The sequence below is a fragment of the Trichomonas vaginalis genome, chromosome III, assembly GCF_026262505.1.
Source record: "Trichomonas vaginalis G3 chromosome III, whole genome shotgun sequence".
In the NCBI taxonomy this organism is placed as follows: Eukaryota; Parabasalia; order Trichomonadida; family Trichomonadidae; genus Trichomonas; species Trichomonas vaginalis.
This window is the reverse complement of record NC_067205.1, coordinates 26,479,410-26,496,734: the sequence shown is the minus strand read 5'-3', so window position 1 is coordinate 26,496,734 and position 17,325 is coordinate 26,479,410. Positions and strand designations below refer to the sequence as shown.

General features: G+C 31.7%; 3 protein-coding genes across 3 annotated transcripts, besides 3 other annotated features; 1 reads left to right on the top strand and 2 right to left on the bottom strand.

The window, feature by feature from the left end:
• Positions 1-5,849: 5,849 nt before the first annotated feature.
• TVAGG3_0768940 (His-Me finger endonucleases family) lies at positions 5,850-6,554 on the bottom strand (the record flags this gene model as incomplete). Its single annotated transcript, XM_051245907.1, has 1 exon — positions 5,850-6,554. One exon carries the CDS (start codon positions 6,552-6,554, stop codon positions 5,850-5,852), a length of 705 nt encoding a protein of 234 aa, XP_051092494.1.
• Positions 6,555-7,176: 622 nt separating this feature from the next.
• Positions 7,177-8,697: a mobile genetic element.
• A 198-nt stretch (positions 8,698-8,895) lies between these two features.
• TVAGG3_0768920 (uncharacterized protein) lies at positions 8,896-9,180 on the top strand (the record flags this gene model as incomplete). The annotated part of the gene is made up of 1 exon (XM_051245906.1): positions 8,896-9,180. One exon carries the CDS (start codon positions 8,896-8,898, stop codon positions 9,178-9,180), a length of 285 nt encoding a protein of 94 aa, XP_051092493.1.
• Positions 9,181-9,991: 811 nt separating this feature from the next.
• Positions 9,992-13,871: a mobile genetic element.
• A 227-nt stretch (positions 13,872-14,098) lies between these two features.
• On the bottom strand, positions 14,099-14,527 carry TVAGG3_0768900 (uncharacterized protein; the record flags this gene model as incomplete). Its single annotated transcript, XM_001288910.2, has 1 exon — positions 14,099-14,527. One exon carries the CDS (start codon positions 14,525-14,527, stop codon positions 14,099-14,101), a length of 429 nt encoding a protein of 142 aa, XP_001288911.2.
• A 2,459-nt stretch (positions 14,528-16,986) lies between these two features.
• Positions 16,987-17,325: part of a mobile genetic element that runs on past the window's edge.

Here is a 17,325-nt window from a genome sequence, read left to right as displayed (position 1 = left end):
GTCGAAACTTCTTCATCGTAATGAGCGTATATGTTTTGTCATGACTTCTTCATCGTAATGAGTGTATATGTTTTGTCAAACATGAGCGTAAATGATTTGTCAAACATGAGCGTAAATGTTTTGTCATGATTTCTTCATCGTAAATGATTTGTCAAAACTTCATCGTAATGAGTGTATATGTTTTGTCATGATTTCATCGTACATGTTTTGTCATGATTTCTTCATCGTAATGAGCGTAAATGACCCAAAAATAATGTTTAGGTGAAGTGGTGAGATCTCACCTCTTTTCTCACCTCTTTTCTCACCTCATGAATTTTCATGACTTCTTCATCGTAATGAGCGTATATGTTTTGTCATGACTTCTTCGTTTATGTTTTGTCATGATTTCTTCATCGAAACTAAACGTATATGTTTTGTCATGACTTCTTCGTAAATGATTTGTCGAAACTTCTTCGTAAATGATTTGTCGAAACTTCTTCATCGTAATGAGCGTATATGTTTTGTCATGACTTCATCGTAATGAGCGTAAATGACCCAAAAATAATGTTTATGTTAGAATGTTAGATCTAACACCTTTTCTAACATGTTTTCTAACATGGAGGATTTCATTAGATATAAATATTCTTCCCTAAACATTATTTTAGTTAAAGTCCATCAAATATTTTTAGGATACTTTCAACAAATAATGTTTATATCAGATGAAACAGTAAAGTATTATATCTATTAAATCGTCTATGATGTAATTGTGTATAGAATGAAATGAAGGAAGAATATTTATATCTAATGAAACAGTAAAGTATTATATCTATTAAATCGTCTATGATGTAAATTGTGTATAGAATGAAATGAAGGAAGAATATTTATATCTAATGAAATCCTCCATGTTAGAAAACATGTTAGAAAAGGTGTTAGATCTAACATTCTAACATAAACATTATTTTTGGGTCATTTACGCTCATTACGATGAAGTCATGACAAAACATATACGCTCATTACGATGAAGAAGTTTCGACAAATCATTTACGAAGAAGTTTCGACAAATCATTTACGAAGAAGTCATGACAAAACATATACGTTTAGTTTCGATGAAGAAATCATGACAAAACATAAACGAAGAAGTCATGACAAAACATATACGCTCATTACGATGAAGAAGTCATGAAAATTCATGAGGTGAGAAAAGAGGTGAGAAAAGAGGTGAGATCTCACCACTTCACCTAAACATTATTTTTGGGTCATTTACGCTCATTACGATGAAGAAATCATGACAAAACATGTACGATGAAATCATGACAAAACATATACACTCATTACGATGAAGTTTTGACAAATCATTTACGATGAAGAAATCATGACAAAACATTTACGCTCATGTTTGACAAATCATTTACGCTCATGTTTGACAAAACATATACACTCATTACGATGAAGAAGTCATGACAAAACATATACGCTCATTACGATGAAGAAATCATGACAAAACATGTACGATGAAATCATGACAAAACATATACACTCATTACGATGAAGTTTTGACAAATCATTTACGATGAAGAAATCATGACAAAACATTTACGCTCATGTTTGACAAATCATTTACGATGAAGAAATCATGACAAAACATTTACGCTCATGTTTGACAAATCATTTACGCTCATGTTTGACAAATCATTTACGATGAAGAAATCATGACAAAACATTTACGCTCATGTTTGACAAATCATTTACGCTCATGTTTGACAAAACATATACACTCATTACGATGAAGAAGTCATGACAAAACATTTACGCTCATTACGATGAAGAAATCATGACAAAACATGTACGATGAAATCATGACAAAACATATACACTCATTACGATGAAGTTTTGACAAATCATTTACGATGAAGAAATCATGACAAAACATTTACGCTCATGTTTGACAAATCATTTACGCTCATGTTTGACAAAACATATACACTCATTACGATGAAGAAGTCATGACAAAACATATACGCTCATTACGATGAAGAAGTTTCGACAAATCATTTACGAAGAAGTCATGACAAAACATATACGTTTAGTTTCGATGAAGAAGTCATGACAAAACATGAGGTGAGAAAACATGTTAGAAAAGGTGTTAGATCTAACATTCTAACATAAACATTATTTTTGGGTCATTTACGCTCATTACGATGAAGTCATGACAAAACATATACGCTCATTACGATGAAGAAGTTTCGACAAAGCATATACGATGAAATCATGACAAAGCATATACGCTCATTACGATGAAGAAGTCATGACAAAACATGTACGATGAAGAAACCTTGATAAAACATTTACACTCATTACGATGAAGAAGTCATGACAAAACATGTACGAAGAAGTCATGACAAAACATTTACACTCATTACGATGAAGAAGTCATGACAAAGCATATACGCTCATTACGATGAAGAAGTCATGACAAAACATTTACGCTCATGTTTGACAAAGCATAAACGAAGAAATCATGACAAAACATGTACGATGAAGAAACCTTGATAAAACATTTACGCTCATTACGATGAAGAAGTCATGAAAATTCATGAGGTGAGAAAAGAGGTGAGATCTCACCACTTCACCTAAACATTATTTTTGGGTCATTTACGCTCATTACGATGAAGAAATCATGACAAAACATGTACGAAGAGATTCCGTATGAAAATTCATGAGGGTAGAAATGAGGTTAGATCTAACCATCTACCCTAAACATTATTTTTGGATCATTTACGTTCATGTTTGACAAAGCATATACACTCATTACGATGAAGAAGTCTTGACAAAACATTTACGATGAAGAAATCATGACAAAACATATACGATGAAGAAGTCATGACAAAACATTTACACTCATTACGATGAAGAAGTCTTGACAAAACATTTACGATGAAGAAATCATGACAAAACATATACGCTCATGTTTGACAAAGCATATACGCTCATTACGATGAAGAAGTTTCGACAAAACATTTACGATGAAGAAATCATGACAAAACATATACGCTCATGTTTGACAAAGCATATACGCTCATTACGATGAAGAAGTTTCGACAAAGCATTTACGATGAAATCATGACAAAACATGTACGATGAAGAAATCATGACAAAACATTTACGATGAAGAAGTCATGACAAAACATATACGATGAAGAAATCATGACAAAGCATATACACTCATTACGATGATGAAGTTTCGACAAAACATATACGATGAAGAAGTCTTGACAAAACATATACGCTCATTACGATGAAGAAGTTTCGACAAAGCATAAACGAAGAAATCATGACAAATCATTTACGATGAAGTTTCGACAAAACATGTACGATGAAGAAGTCATGACAAAACATATACGATGAAGAAGTCATGACAAAACATTTACGCTTATTACGATGAAGAAGTCTTGACAAAGCATATACGCTCATTACGATGAAATCATGACAAAGCATATACGCTCATTACGATGAAGAAATCATGAAAATTCAATGAGGGTAGAAATGAGGGTAGAAATGAGGTTAGATCTAACCATCTACCCTAAACATTATTTTTGGGTCATTTACGTTCATTACGATGAAGAAGTCATGACAAAACATTTACGATGAAGAAGTCATGACAAAACATATACGAAGAAGTCTTGACAAAACATATACGTTTAGTTTCGATGAAATCATGACAAAACATATACGATGAAGAAATCATGACAAAACATATACGATGAAGAAGTCATGACAAAACATTTACGCTCATGTTTGACAAAGCATATACGCTCATTACGATGAAATCATGACAAAACATTTACGATGAAGTTTCGACAAAACATTTACACTCATGTTTGACAAAACATTTACGTTCATGTTTGACAAAACATTTACGATGAAATCATGACAAATCATTTACGTTCATGTTTGACAAAACATTTACACTCATTACGATGAAGAAATCATGACAAAACATTTACGTTCATGTTTGACAAATCATTTACGAAGAAATCATGAAAATTCATGAGGTGAGAAAAGAGGTGAGAAAAGAGGTGAGATCTCATCTCTTCACCTAAACATTATTTTTGGGTCATTTACACTCATTACGATTAAATCATGACAAAACATTTACGTTCATGTTTGACAAAACATTTACGTTCATGTTTGACAAAAACATATACGATTAAATCATGACAAAACATATACGAAGAAACCTTGACAAAACATATACGATGAAATCATGACAAAACATTTACGATTAAATCATGAAACAACATTTACGATTAAGTCATGACAAACATATACGAAGAAGTTTATTTCCTGGACTGTTGTCTAAATGTCATGTTGTCAGTAATTTTAAGAGAAGTTAATTAACCTGGTGACATGGTGACGTAGTGACACCTAAAAACCATCTACCCTAAACATTATTTTTGCTGAATTCAACAACAAAATGAACGAGGTCAGGATGTATGCAAATACCTTTGAATTCATTCATAAATGCCTTAGTAAGCTCACAAAATGTTTGTTTTGAGGTTGAGCCACTTTTGGCTCCACCGTATTCTTTCAACCAAAACTCAAGAATTTTCCTGCGTGAATTTTGTATAAAAAGCAACCGTCTGAATTCCGGCGGTTGTTATATTCTTCACAAAACATGTTAGAAAACATGTTAGAAAAGGTGTTAGATCTAACATTCTAACATAAACATTATTTTTGGGTCATTTACACTCATTACGATGAAGTCATGACAAAACATATACGAAGAAGTCATGACAAAACATATACGATGAAGTTTTGACAAAGCATTAACGATGAAGTCATGACAAAACATATACGTTCATTACGATGAAGTTTTGACAAAACATTTACGATGAAGTCATGACAAAACATATACGATGAAGTCATGACAAAACATATACGATGAAGTCATGACAAAACATATACGATAAAATCATGACAAAACATTTACGATGAAATCATGACAAAACATATACGATGAAGTTTTGACAAAGCATATACGATGAAATCATGTTAGAAAACATGTTAGAAAAGGTGTTAGATCTAACATTCTAACATAAACATTATTGTTGGGTCATTTACACTCATTACGATGAAGTCATGACAAAACATATACGATGAAGTTTTGACAAAGCATTAACGATGAAATCATGACAAAACATATACGAAGAAGTCATGACAAAACATATACGAAGAAGTTTTGACAAAACATATACGAAGAAGTCATGACAAAACATATACGAAGAAGTTTTGACAAAACATATACGTTCATGTTTGACATAGAGTTTACGAAGAAGTCATGACAAAACATTTACGATGAAGTCATGACAAAACATATACGATGAAGTCATGACAAAACATATACGTTTATGTTTGACAAAGCATTTACGATGAAGTCATGACAAAACATATACGATGAAGTCATGACAAAACATTTACGATGAAATCATGACAAAACATATACGATGAAGTCATGACAAAGCATATACGATGAAGTCATGACAAAGCATATACGATGAAGTCATGACAAAACATTTACGAAGAAGTCATGACAAAGCATATACGATGAAGTCATGACAAAACATTTACGATGAAGTCATGACAAAACATTTACGTTCAAAAGAACTTTTAGAAGAATTTCCTCATATGATTGCTTCCCTCTGAAAACCGAGGGAAGAAATCATGACAAAGCATATACGTTCATTACGATGAAGAAATCTTGACAAATCATTTACGATGAAACCTTGATAAATCATTTATGTTATACAGTAATGTTAGTCATGAATGTTTGTCCTAAGTGTTGGCGTTAGTGTTGAAAAATAATGTTTGTCCTACATGAAGCCGTACAAGCGTTTGAATTTGTTTATGAATAAGATTACACTCTTGTTTTCTGTATCTATCATACAAACATAAGCAGCACCTGTTTTTGTAAAGTTTATATGAAGTTTTCGATAGTTAAGACCTGTATAATAATAGAATGCGTCCTCATTCTCAACATAGTAGTAGAACTCAAACGAATGCTTACCATAATCTGTTATTTCAACAGCTTCGTCAGATATTTCATCAACGAACTCATAAACTATATCGCCATACTTGCTTTTATTTCTATTATTTTCAGATCTAGAACACCAACGAAGGTTTGAGATTCTGTTGTCCGTTCTATCATGATTTATATGGTCTATTTCTTTCAAATTGTTTGGATTTTCAATCCACTGTTCTGCAATAATTCTATGCTTTAAGTACATTTTGTTGTTTAAACTAAGCACAATATAACCATGATTATTTAAGCATTCACTCTTAATATGTTTGTTTTTCTTTCGACGAATAGTAAAAGGATATGTCGTACAAATCTCATAATCTTCATGATTTCTCAATGTTTCCCATTGAGTTTGTTCCCCACTAACGTTCTCATTGACGTCCTCAATATCTTCTTCCTCACTGAACTCGTCAATATTTTCACTAGCTCCTTCTGTAATGTTTTCATCGGCATTGTCATTGACTTCTTCTGTAATGTTAGATGTTGTTGTTTCGCTCATGTTCTTTCACTAATGTTAAAAAGTTATGTTGTACGAATTTTGAACAGAATTTAGAGCAGTTATGAAACAATGAAGTATTTTTACGCTATTGAAAGGAACTATGAGAGTGAAGTACATGACAGCAATGACAAAAGGAACTAATATCAAACCTAATGAAATCGCTCACGAGGACATAGAGCTTAACAAGTACTTTGTGGAGTATCTTATAAGTGAAGAGTATGTAAGACCTTACTTCATGTTTGACAGCATGAATGAGGATGTTATTTCATGGTTAAAGAATATAAGCAATGTTTTCGGTAAGTACGTCATAGATGACAAAGGTCTTGTTGTATTTTATGAGACAGCAATACGAACACAGGAACTAATGGATATTATGCACTCAACAGCAAAGAAAGGATTTAGTACTATTGGCATGAATGAACATTGCAGGAATGACATATACAACCTATGCTCACGAAAGCCTTACACAAAAGCAATACAAATGATAGAACATAAGTGTCTAAGGTCAGCAAATGAAATCATTACTGTCAGTGGTTATGAAAGAACTGTTAGCAAAGATGAGTGGAAACAGCTATTCATATTAAGGAAGGACGTTGCTGAACTAGTTAAACCTGTTGCACAAACATTGTTTCAGATAAGACCAGCAATGACTAAGAACCCTTTGACCTTAGTCAATGAGACCATAGAGGTTGAAGATAATGACATGAAAGAACTAGGAATGAATGAGAGAAGTTGTGAAGGATGTTTGAGTCAAAACACATGGTTCTTCAGAGCTGTTAAGAAACTTAGTAAAGAACGACAGAAATATTTTATAGAGAAGTATTGCAAAGGATGTGTAAATGAATTGCTTGAAATAGAACTTAGAGACACTTTCACACTAAAGGACTTGAGGAAGAAATAAGTACATGAGTGAGGACGGTATTGACATAGCTAGTGTTATAAATGACTTAAGAAGATGTGTTGTCGTTATTGACGGAGCACGTATGACATATCTAGTGAAAGATTATGATGGAATACGAGACACAACAACACTTGTGTCAGTAGATAGCAAGGAATTCAATAAGCTCATGAAGAGTGTTTATGTAGGACGTATTGAGGAGAAGGATGTGAACGCACTGATGATTTATGAAGCGGGTCAGAACAAGAACTATCTTATGAAGTCAGGCATGAGATTCTTTGACGAAAGAGATGACATTTACAGCTATTTCAGAGGATATGAGTATGAGGTACTGAATGAAGTAGATGAAACGTTATTGAAGGATATTTGAAACATGTTCACGATGTCATATGTAATGAGGATGAAGAGCTTTATGAGTATGTTTTGAACTGGTTCGCCTACATCGTTCAAAATCCTTGTGGAAAGACTGGAACAGTACTTTTGTTAATAGGAAAGCAAGGAACTGGTAAGAATGTACTTAGTAATGTTCTATGCGAGCTCATTAGCAAGTACGCCAACAATAATATAACGGCAATAGAGAATGTGGTTGGTAGATTCAATGCTGCTATTGAGAACATGAAGCTCATCGTATGCAATGAACTAAGCTCATGCGATACGTCTAAGGTCATGAACCACGACGCACTAAAGTCAATAGTAACAGAGACTCAGTTGGACTTAAATCAGAAGTGTCAGCCAGTAAGAAAGATAGAGAATGTTTGTAATATCATCATGATATCTAACAACTTCAACTCAGTAAAGATTGACAAAGACGACAGAAGATTTGTTGTCATTGACGTAAGCAGCAGATACAAAGGAAATTACGAATATTTCTCAAATCTCATTGAAAGCTTTAATGAAGAGTTTTATTCAAACTTACTGACGTACTTCATGAGGAAAGATTTAAGTGAATTTGATGTAAGGAAGATACCATTCACCAGGGCTAAACAAGAACTCATCGAAATGAACAAAACACCTTACCAAATGTTTTACGAGGAGTTCTATGAAAAGTTTGTATCCGGATGGAATTGTACAGAGTGCTACAGAAGATATAAAGAATTTGCGAAGGAGAATGAATTCTTTGCATGTAGTTCAAATGTATTTGGTGGCAAGATGAGAGAATTTGTGAAGAGAAGTAGAAAGCGAGACGGTTCTGCAAGAAGTTATATTTACGAAGCAAGTATGATATTAGAAGGTCGTGGAAAGAAAGAAACAGTGAATTATGAGGAAGTGCTTGAAAAATTCATGGAGTACATGGGAAGCAATATAACATACAACAAAGACATATACAGTGAGTTTAAGTACTACTGTGAACAGCATGAGATTGAAGTAATGAGTAAAGGAGACTTTGAAACGCTTATGAAAGACAGTAGGAGGTCATTCATGAGAACAGTGTTGAAATAGTTCATGAGAACAGTGAGGAGGTCATACATGAAACATGATGAAATAGTTCACGATGTCGTTCGTGAAGAAGCCATTGCAACAAAGAATGATATAAAGGATTTCATAGAACTTAACAAGGAGGAGTTTAAAGAAGGCTATGAAGTGAAAAGATGTGAAGAAGATTTCTTGGCGTATTTGAAGAAAAAGAGACTAAAGCCAATGGCTCAAAATAAGTTTCAATCGATGTTTGAAAAGAAACGTTTGAGCTATGGTGGTGTAAGAAGCACATATTACTTTGTTAAGAAGTGAGGACATTTATTTTTGTCGTTAGTGTTGGAGTTGTGTTTGTTGTTATGTGAGAGAATAAATTAATCATGAACTTTGCCATGGTCTCTGTTCCCTAGTAGTTTTCATTAAGTTCTGGAAATAATGAAATCATAAACTTTGCCATGGTCTCTGTCCCTAGTAGTTTTCATTAAGTTCTGGAAATAATGAAAGTCATGAAACTTTGCCATGGTCTCTGTCCTAGTAGTTTTCATTATCTCACAGAGTTAATGAAAGTCATACTTTCTATCAGATGAAGCATGCAGATGAACATAATGAAAGTTAGTGAGTTTGCCACGATTATGAATAAAATATTGGCATATTAGATGAGATAGCTGATGAAACAGATGAAGATAAATTAAATCTTGGACTTTGCCACACTCTGTCCCTAGTTCCTCAAAATCCTTGACAACGTTGCTTAGAAATTTGGTTCAAAACCTCATCTGATTTTAATCTGTTATGCTACCTGTTAAGTTCGCGAGATTATAAATGTCATGGAGTTATATAAAAAGGAGGGACAGCTAGGGACACTGGAAGTACTTGTAAGGCTATCTGTTAAGATTGCATGAAATACTAAAAAATCATGAAATCCATTATCGCTGTGCTAGCTTCCCTTAGAGTAAAATGACGACTAAAGTCACTGAAGCAATGAAACAAAAGTTTTTGGTAGAATACATTAAATCAGGAATTATTCCAGAAGGTTTTTACATTCATACTATGAAGGATGGTAGAGTTCAGTTTAGAAAGATAAAGCAACCATTAGATAAAGAAGGAATTTTGAGAAAGATTAAACTTCGAGATATAAAAATTGCTCACATTTGCTCACATTTTGGCACTTTTTTTGTACGTTTGTCAAAAAATTGTGAGGAAGATCTCACAAAAATAGTCAAAATGTGAGCAAATTTTGAGAAGTGCTCACATTTTGACATACGATTATTTTCATACGTTTTTTTGATGAATTCTAATAAAACTTCATTACCACTTTCAGAACGAAGCGTAACTTTTCAGCACGTAACGCTCTATCATGTGTAGTGACATATTATTCAAAAAAACTCAGATTGCTTATCTTATAATAACAATTTCATTAGAAAAAATGCACGATTTCACGCTAAAACTTTGAAGCAATTCTTAAATTCGGATAAAAAATCGATATGTATTACACTTTAAACTTCAAAAAATGGTTCAAAATTTAGACTTAGTTTATCTTAACAATATAGCAGATTTTAAGCCGAACAAGTAGGAGTAATAGAAATAGCTCTTGAAAATAATTACAATTAGTAATATGTAAGTCAAAGTTCGAGTATTCTAATAAATAAACGTTCCGGATTTTCTTTACTACAAGAATCAATACTTAATATATAGAAGCAACAGTAAAAACTTATTAGAGATTCAAAAAGAAAGTTGACTAAAGAGAATCTTTTTATATAAGTAATTTTATTTTTTTGAAATACGAGATCGAATAAACATGTATTTTATTTTATTACTATAATAATACGTTTTTACATAGTAAGAAAGTTTAGAGACTGAAATGAAATTAAAAATTGAGAAAAAAATAAAGCTTTTCTATAAAAATTCATATTAATATATAGTATAATGATATTACAATTTATTGATCAAATAAAAAGAATATTTGTTGAATAATTTCTGTTCAAATTAAAAGTTCTTCAACTTACGGTAAATCTATCTGCCTTAAAAAGTATTACGATATTATGCAAAGTCAATTTTCTCCAAAAAAATATTTGAAGATGATACTTTAAGTATACCAAAAATACAAGAATTTTGAGAGAACTCAATGAATTTTTGTGAAGGTGGAGTTAAATTGAGAAGATTTTTGGTCAGAGAAAAACAAAAATTACTATCTGATAAAATGGTATTAAAATGAAAAAAGTTTAAACAAAGGAAATGAAGAATTTATATTATATTAGAATTTAAAGAGTAAATATAAAAGATTGAAAGAAAGAATAATAATAGGATTCTTGAATGCAACATTTGGAATGATGTTTCCAGTTGTAGATGTGTTAAGCAAAGAGAGATAATGATAGTTTCTTGAGTTTTGAGTTAAGCTTGTTGTAGATGAGAGAGAAATTTTGACGAGACTGAGGAACTTCATTTGGAATGATGTTTCCAGTTGTAGATGTGTTAAGCAAAGAGAGATAATGATAGTTTCTTGAGTTTTTGCAATTAACCATCCTCAATGACTATTGTTTTAATATAATTTTTAAATTTTTTAAAACTGACATTTTAGTTGTTATTTTTTCTAACAAAGGTACATTCACTAGGCGATAACAGTAAAATGGGATGAAAATATGATAAATAGCATCCCTATATAGTGCCAAACAATATTTATACGGGCCAAAAAAAATTGGCTAGAGATTTGGCGAGTTATAAAACTTAGAAAATTGAGAGGGATTTTTATTTTTGAATTTTTTTTGGAAAGTTAAAATTGCGATTAAAAATCGATTTCCAGGAGAACTAAGCATCTCATCATATATTTAAATCGATAAAAATATTAAATAATAGTTGAATAGTATAACACGTGAAATTATGGCTGAATCTACAGAAAAAATGAACATATTTGACATTTTTGAAAATTCATACGTTAGATGGTGACAGACTCATAAACTATACTTTAGCTAAGATTGATATATGGTTTCAACAACACATGGTTAAAATTGTAAAAATATTTTAGATTTCAAAAAGATATATATGGTAATATAATGGAACAAAGTCAACAAATAGCATGTTAAATATGTTATAATTAACTTTTTATTAGATCCAATAGTAGATATCGAATGGTTTCCAGCTTTATGGTTAAATATTTTCTTTTCGAGCTTCTCTTTAACTGTTGTATTAAGGTTGTAAATTTTTGATGCTAGAAACTATGGAATCTTCTTTGCTGCTGCATTTTTCTTGAGAGTTCTTGCAATTTCGAATAGATCTGCGCATTGTATGAAATTGAGGCTTTAAAATATCTTGAAAACAGAATAGGACTGCTTTTCCAAAGGAATGCTTACTTGTAAATCAGAGAGTTTCAAAATTGAGAGCAAGATTATCATCATAACTTTCGATTTTGCTGCGAAAAAGGAAGACAAGTAATTAACAAATCATTTACTGTTGTTCATCAAAAGAAGAAAACTTTGATAACAACTAATGATGATAAAATCAAGCTATCTTTTAATATTTTAAATTGATAAGACATTCAAAATATTTGAATGGTTTAAAATATTTTCTTTTAATTTCTATAAGATATTATCATGATTATATAATAAAATTTAAATTTTTATTCAAAAAGGCAATATTTCAAACTTTTAATTTCAAAAATCTTAATTCTGCAATAAGTGTATTTAATTGTAGCAAATTTAATGATCCTTCGTCATGCTTAGCAATTTGGAACTCATAAATTAATGATTTCTTCAAGTAAAATTCTGCATTATTTCAAAAGTCAATAATTCTCTAGTAACTTTTCTTCAAACCCTAACCATTATATTATATGTATAATGGAGAATAATTGCAAAGAAAGATAGCCGAATTTACTGGGTAGTTCTTGTGATGCGAAATAATTGCAAATTAACACATAGTTTTAACAGCATCAATCTCTTTTTGCTCTCATTTAAATGCATTCGCACACTTTAATTTTGAAATATAAGAGTTTTGGAAATTATCAAATTTATCTGCTCAAATACTATAGATCTTCATAAGTGTTAATAGAATCACCAGCCTTACATATAGTGTTTAATATAATGATGCACATCATACTGGGATTTATTCCTTATTCATCTAGTTATTATAAGATTTACAACCCCATGAAAATTTAAAATTTTGTCAAAAATAGTGAATGTACCTTTTTTCTAACACAACTATCAATAAATTGTAATATCATTATACTATATATTAATATGAATTTTTATAGAAAAGCTTTATTTTTTTCTCAATTTTTAATTTCATTTCAGTCTCTAAACTTTCTTACTATGTAAAAACGTATTATTATAGTAATAAAATAAAATACATGTTTATTCGATCTCGTATTTCAAAAAAATAAAATTACTTATATAAAAAGATTCTCTTTAGTCAACTTTCTTTTTGAATCTCTAATAAGTTTTTACTGTTGCTTCTATATATTAAGTATTGATTCTTGTAGTAAAGAAAATCCGGAACGTTTATTTATTAGAATACTCGAACTTTGACTTACATATTACTAATTGTAATTATTTTCAAGAGCTATTTCTATTACTCCTACTTGTTCGGCTTAAAATCTGCTATATTGTTAAGATAAACTAAGTCTAAATTTTGAACCATTTTTTGAAGTTTAAAGTGTAATACATATCGATTTTTTATCCGAATTTAAGAATTGCTTCAAAGTTTTAGCGTGAAATCGTGCATTTTTTCTAATGAAATTGTTATTATAAGATAAGCAATCTGAGTTTTTTTGAATAATATGTCACTACACATGATAGAGCGTTACGTGCTGAAAAGTTACGCTTCGTTCTGAAAGTGGTAATGAAGTTTTATTAGAATTCATCAAAAAAACGTATGAAAATAATCGTATGTCAAAATGTGAGCACTTCTCAAAATTTGCTCACATTTTGACTATTTTTGTGAGATCTTCCTCACAATTTTTTGACAAACGTACAAAAAAGTGCCAAAATGTGAGCAAATGTGAGCAATTTTTATATCTCTTAAACTTCATGAGGACAACATTGCTGAACTTAAGAAGAAGTTAGAAGAGTTGGAGAAAGGAAGAGAGTTATAAAGCAATGAATTCAAGAGGGTGAAAAAACAGGTGAAAAAAGAGGTGAGATCTCACCACTTCACCTAAATTTATTTTTGTGCTATGTTTTCATACGTGTGAGGGTGGTGATATCATTTATTTTTATATAAATGACAGAACAAAAATAAAGCATATCTACTCAACAGGAATGAGACCCTTACTGACTATGTATTCGTTTAATGCTTGATGAAAACAATGGTACATATTATCGTATGGGTATACACAACGTCTGTTTCCATCGTCGTCGTATATGTAGAGCTCAAATCCAGTCCAACCTTCTTTTGTACAATATGTAGCTTTATTTAAAATTATGTAGATAAGGCAATTTTCTTCATCGCTCCAGAAATAATTTTTGTTCTTTGTTGAAATAGTTTTCGTTCCTCTGCGACCATAAGGAATGTATGCAATGAACTTTGCGTCATAAGGGATTGTAATATATTCAGGGTTTCTTTCATCGTCAATGGGTCTGTCTTTGTTAAAATGCATGTTTCTCAGTTTTACTTGAGTTTTGAATAGTTCACGGAAACGTTCTGGGAAAGAGTCATAGTAAATGTAGTCGGACATGTCTTTGTAATGAAATAAAAAATTTAAAAAAAATAAAATAAGGTTATTTTTATTTAGTGAGGATGGTAGTGAATTCGTTAGTGAAGTCGTTAGTGAAGTCATTAGTGAAGTCATTAGTGAAGTCGTTTATGTGTCAGATGGTTTTGTAAATATTTAAGGTTAAGTTGGTGTTACGGTTGTGTTGTAAAAAATACGTTACCGGTTTCGTAAAGTGTCAAAACCGCTAAGTGGTGTACGGAGGCGCGCAGTGCCACAGTACCCAAGATAACCATACTAACTTTTTTCCGTGTGATTCTGAATCAATGCATTCCAAAAAAGCGTTTTCCGCCTTTGAAACGTGAAAACACACATTGCATGAAGAATCAGAGAAGATTTTCTAACTCGAAGAATTCCAAAAAAAACCAATTATAGTTTTTTATCGTGAAAAATTTACTTTTTAACTACGAAAATTTTAAAACGCGATTTTTTGGAGATTTTTAGAAAATTCAAATATGATAGACATGTGTTATTTTATGTGCTCTATGAGTTTATCAGCTTAATTTAGAGTTATTATCAAATTTCAAAAAGTCTAAAAAATTGAAAGATAGAAAATCTTCTCTGATTCTTCATGCAATGTGTGTTTTCACGTTTCAAAGGCGGAAAACGCTTTTTTGGAATGCATTGATTCAGAATCACACGGAAAAATGAGTTTTTATTAAGAAAATAGACAATTCATGCAATAACAAAGCATACGATAATATAAAAATCAAAACTATTTTCCCATAGGAAAACAAAAAATAACGTATATTTTTAGTGAGTAGGTATTCATCGAGCATACTCCCACTATAAACTATTTTCTAGTTTTCTGGCCGGCAAAGAGCCAGAGAATCACAACTACAACAAATTATGGTGAAGTTCTCTTGATTTTCCATATAATTTGAGAGAACATCCGAGAACTTCACCATAAACGAAATACAAACAGATTCCTTGTTTCTCTGCGGGCCAACAATCACATATACATTACCTTAGGGCAAAGTTCTTCCGAGGTTTCTCATCAAATGAGAAACTTGAGCAGAACTTTGCCCTATTCGAGTAAATTTACATTCTCTGACGTGAAGAGAGTCATAGAAATACACAAGTATTAACTTATGGTGAAGTTTTCTGGACTTCCTTCCTCATCTGAGAGACATCCAGATAACTTCATCATAAACGAATTACAGACAAGTTCTCTCGCTGTTTGCAGGACAAATACCACAAATTCATTACACTATTGAAGAGTTGTTCCGAGGTTTCTCATCGAATGAGAAACTTCGGAAAAAATTTGCTCTAGTGGAATAAATTTACCTCCCCTAACACACAAATGATCAGATATAACAAGCACAGATTTTTAAGGTATAGCTTTGTTGAAAACCTTTCAAATAAAGAGAAATTTAAGGAGAAATTTGCCCGTTTGATGTATGGTGAGAAGCATATTTGAGAGTTTGGAGAGGCAAAGTGCAATCACCTATCAATATTGCACTTTGCCTGTCACATACATCTCGACAGAGGCAACATTCGATATGAAAGTTTCCTCTGTCGAGAAACTTCCTCACACCTCAAGAGATGCGAGGAACTTTTGACAGGCAAAGTGCAATATTGATAGGTGATTGCACTTTGCCTGTCACATACATCTCGACAGAGGCAACATTCGATATGAAAGTTTCCTCTGTCGAGAAACTTCCTCACACCTCAAGAGATGCGAAGAACTTTTGACAGGCAAAGTGCAATATTGATAGGTGATTGCACTTTGCCTGTCACATACATCTCGACAGAGGCAACATTCGATATGAAAGTTTCCTCTGTCGAGAAACTTCCTCACACCTCAAGAGATGCGAAGAACTTTTGACAGGCAAAGTGCAATATTGATAGGTGATTGCACTTTGCCTGTCACATACATCTCGACAGAGGCAACATTCGATATGAAAGTTTCCTCTGTCGAGAAACTTCCTCACACCTCAAGAGATGCGAAGAACTTTTGACAGGCAAAGTGCAATATTGATAGGTGATTGCACTTTGCCTGTCACATACATCTCGACAGAGGCAACATTCGATATGAAAGTTTCCTCTGTCGAGAAACTTCCTCGAAACTCAATTTTTTCTTTAGAACTACAATATCTTAACAATTAGCTCATCAAAACACAACCTATAAACTTTAATTTTTACTTTTGTTTTTTTCAATATATGAACTAAATTTTTTTTTCAAATTACTCCCACACTGGGAAAAGTATTTTAACTCAGATGTTGCCAACCTCTTCATCATTGCATTAACAAGTGCTTTGACTTAGAGGTTGCCAGCCTCTTCATCATTGCATTAACAAGTGCTTTGACTCAGAGGTTGCCAGCCTCTTCATCATTGCATTAACAAGTGCTTTGACTCAGAGGTTGCCAGCCTCTTCATCATTGTAAAAATGTATTACCGCTTTTTTTTTAATTCAATCGTAACATCTCAATTATCCCGCCAAAAATTATTGGGTCTAAATTGGTTATTATTATTATTATTTTCAGAAACAAACTAACTTGTTTTTTAGGAATTTATCATTCATAAAGTCTTTATGATATATTTTCAACTTATAATGAATATGAAATTATAATTGTTATTTTGAAAAAAATTATTCATGATCAATTCATGATTTAACCAGTTCCTTCAAATTAGGAGAGCATATTCAAATATAATTGCTCATTAAAATCAATTTTTATGTTTTTTTTTAAATCGAAATTATCTCATCATAAACCATGCAAACTGACTATTTGTTCTTATCACCATGTTACCAATATCAGAA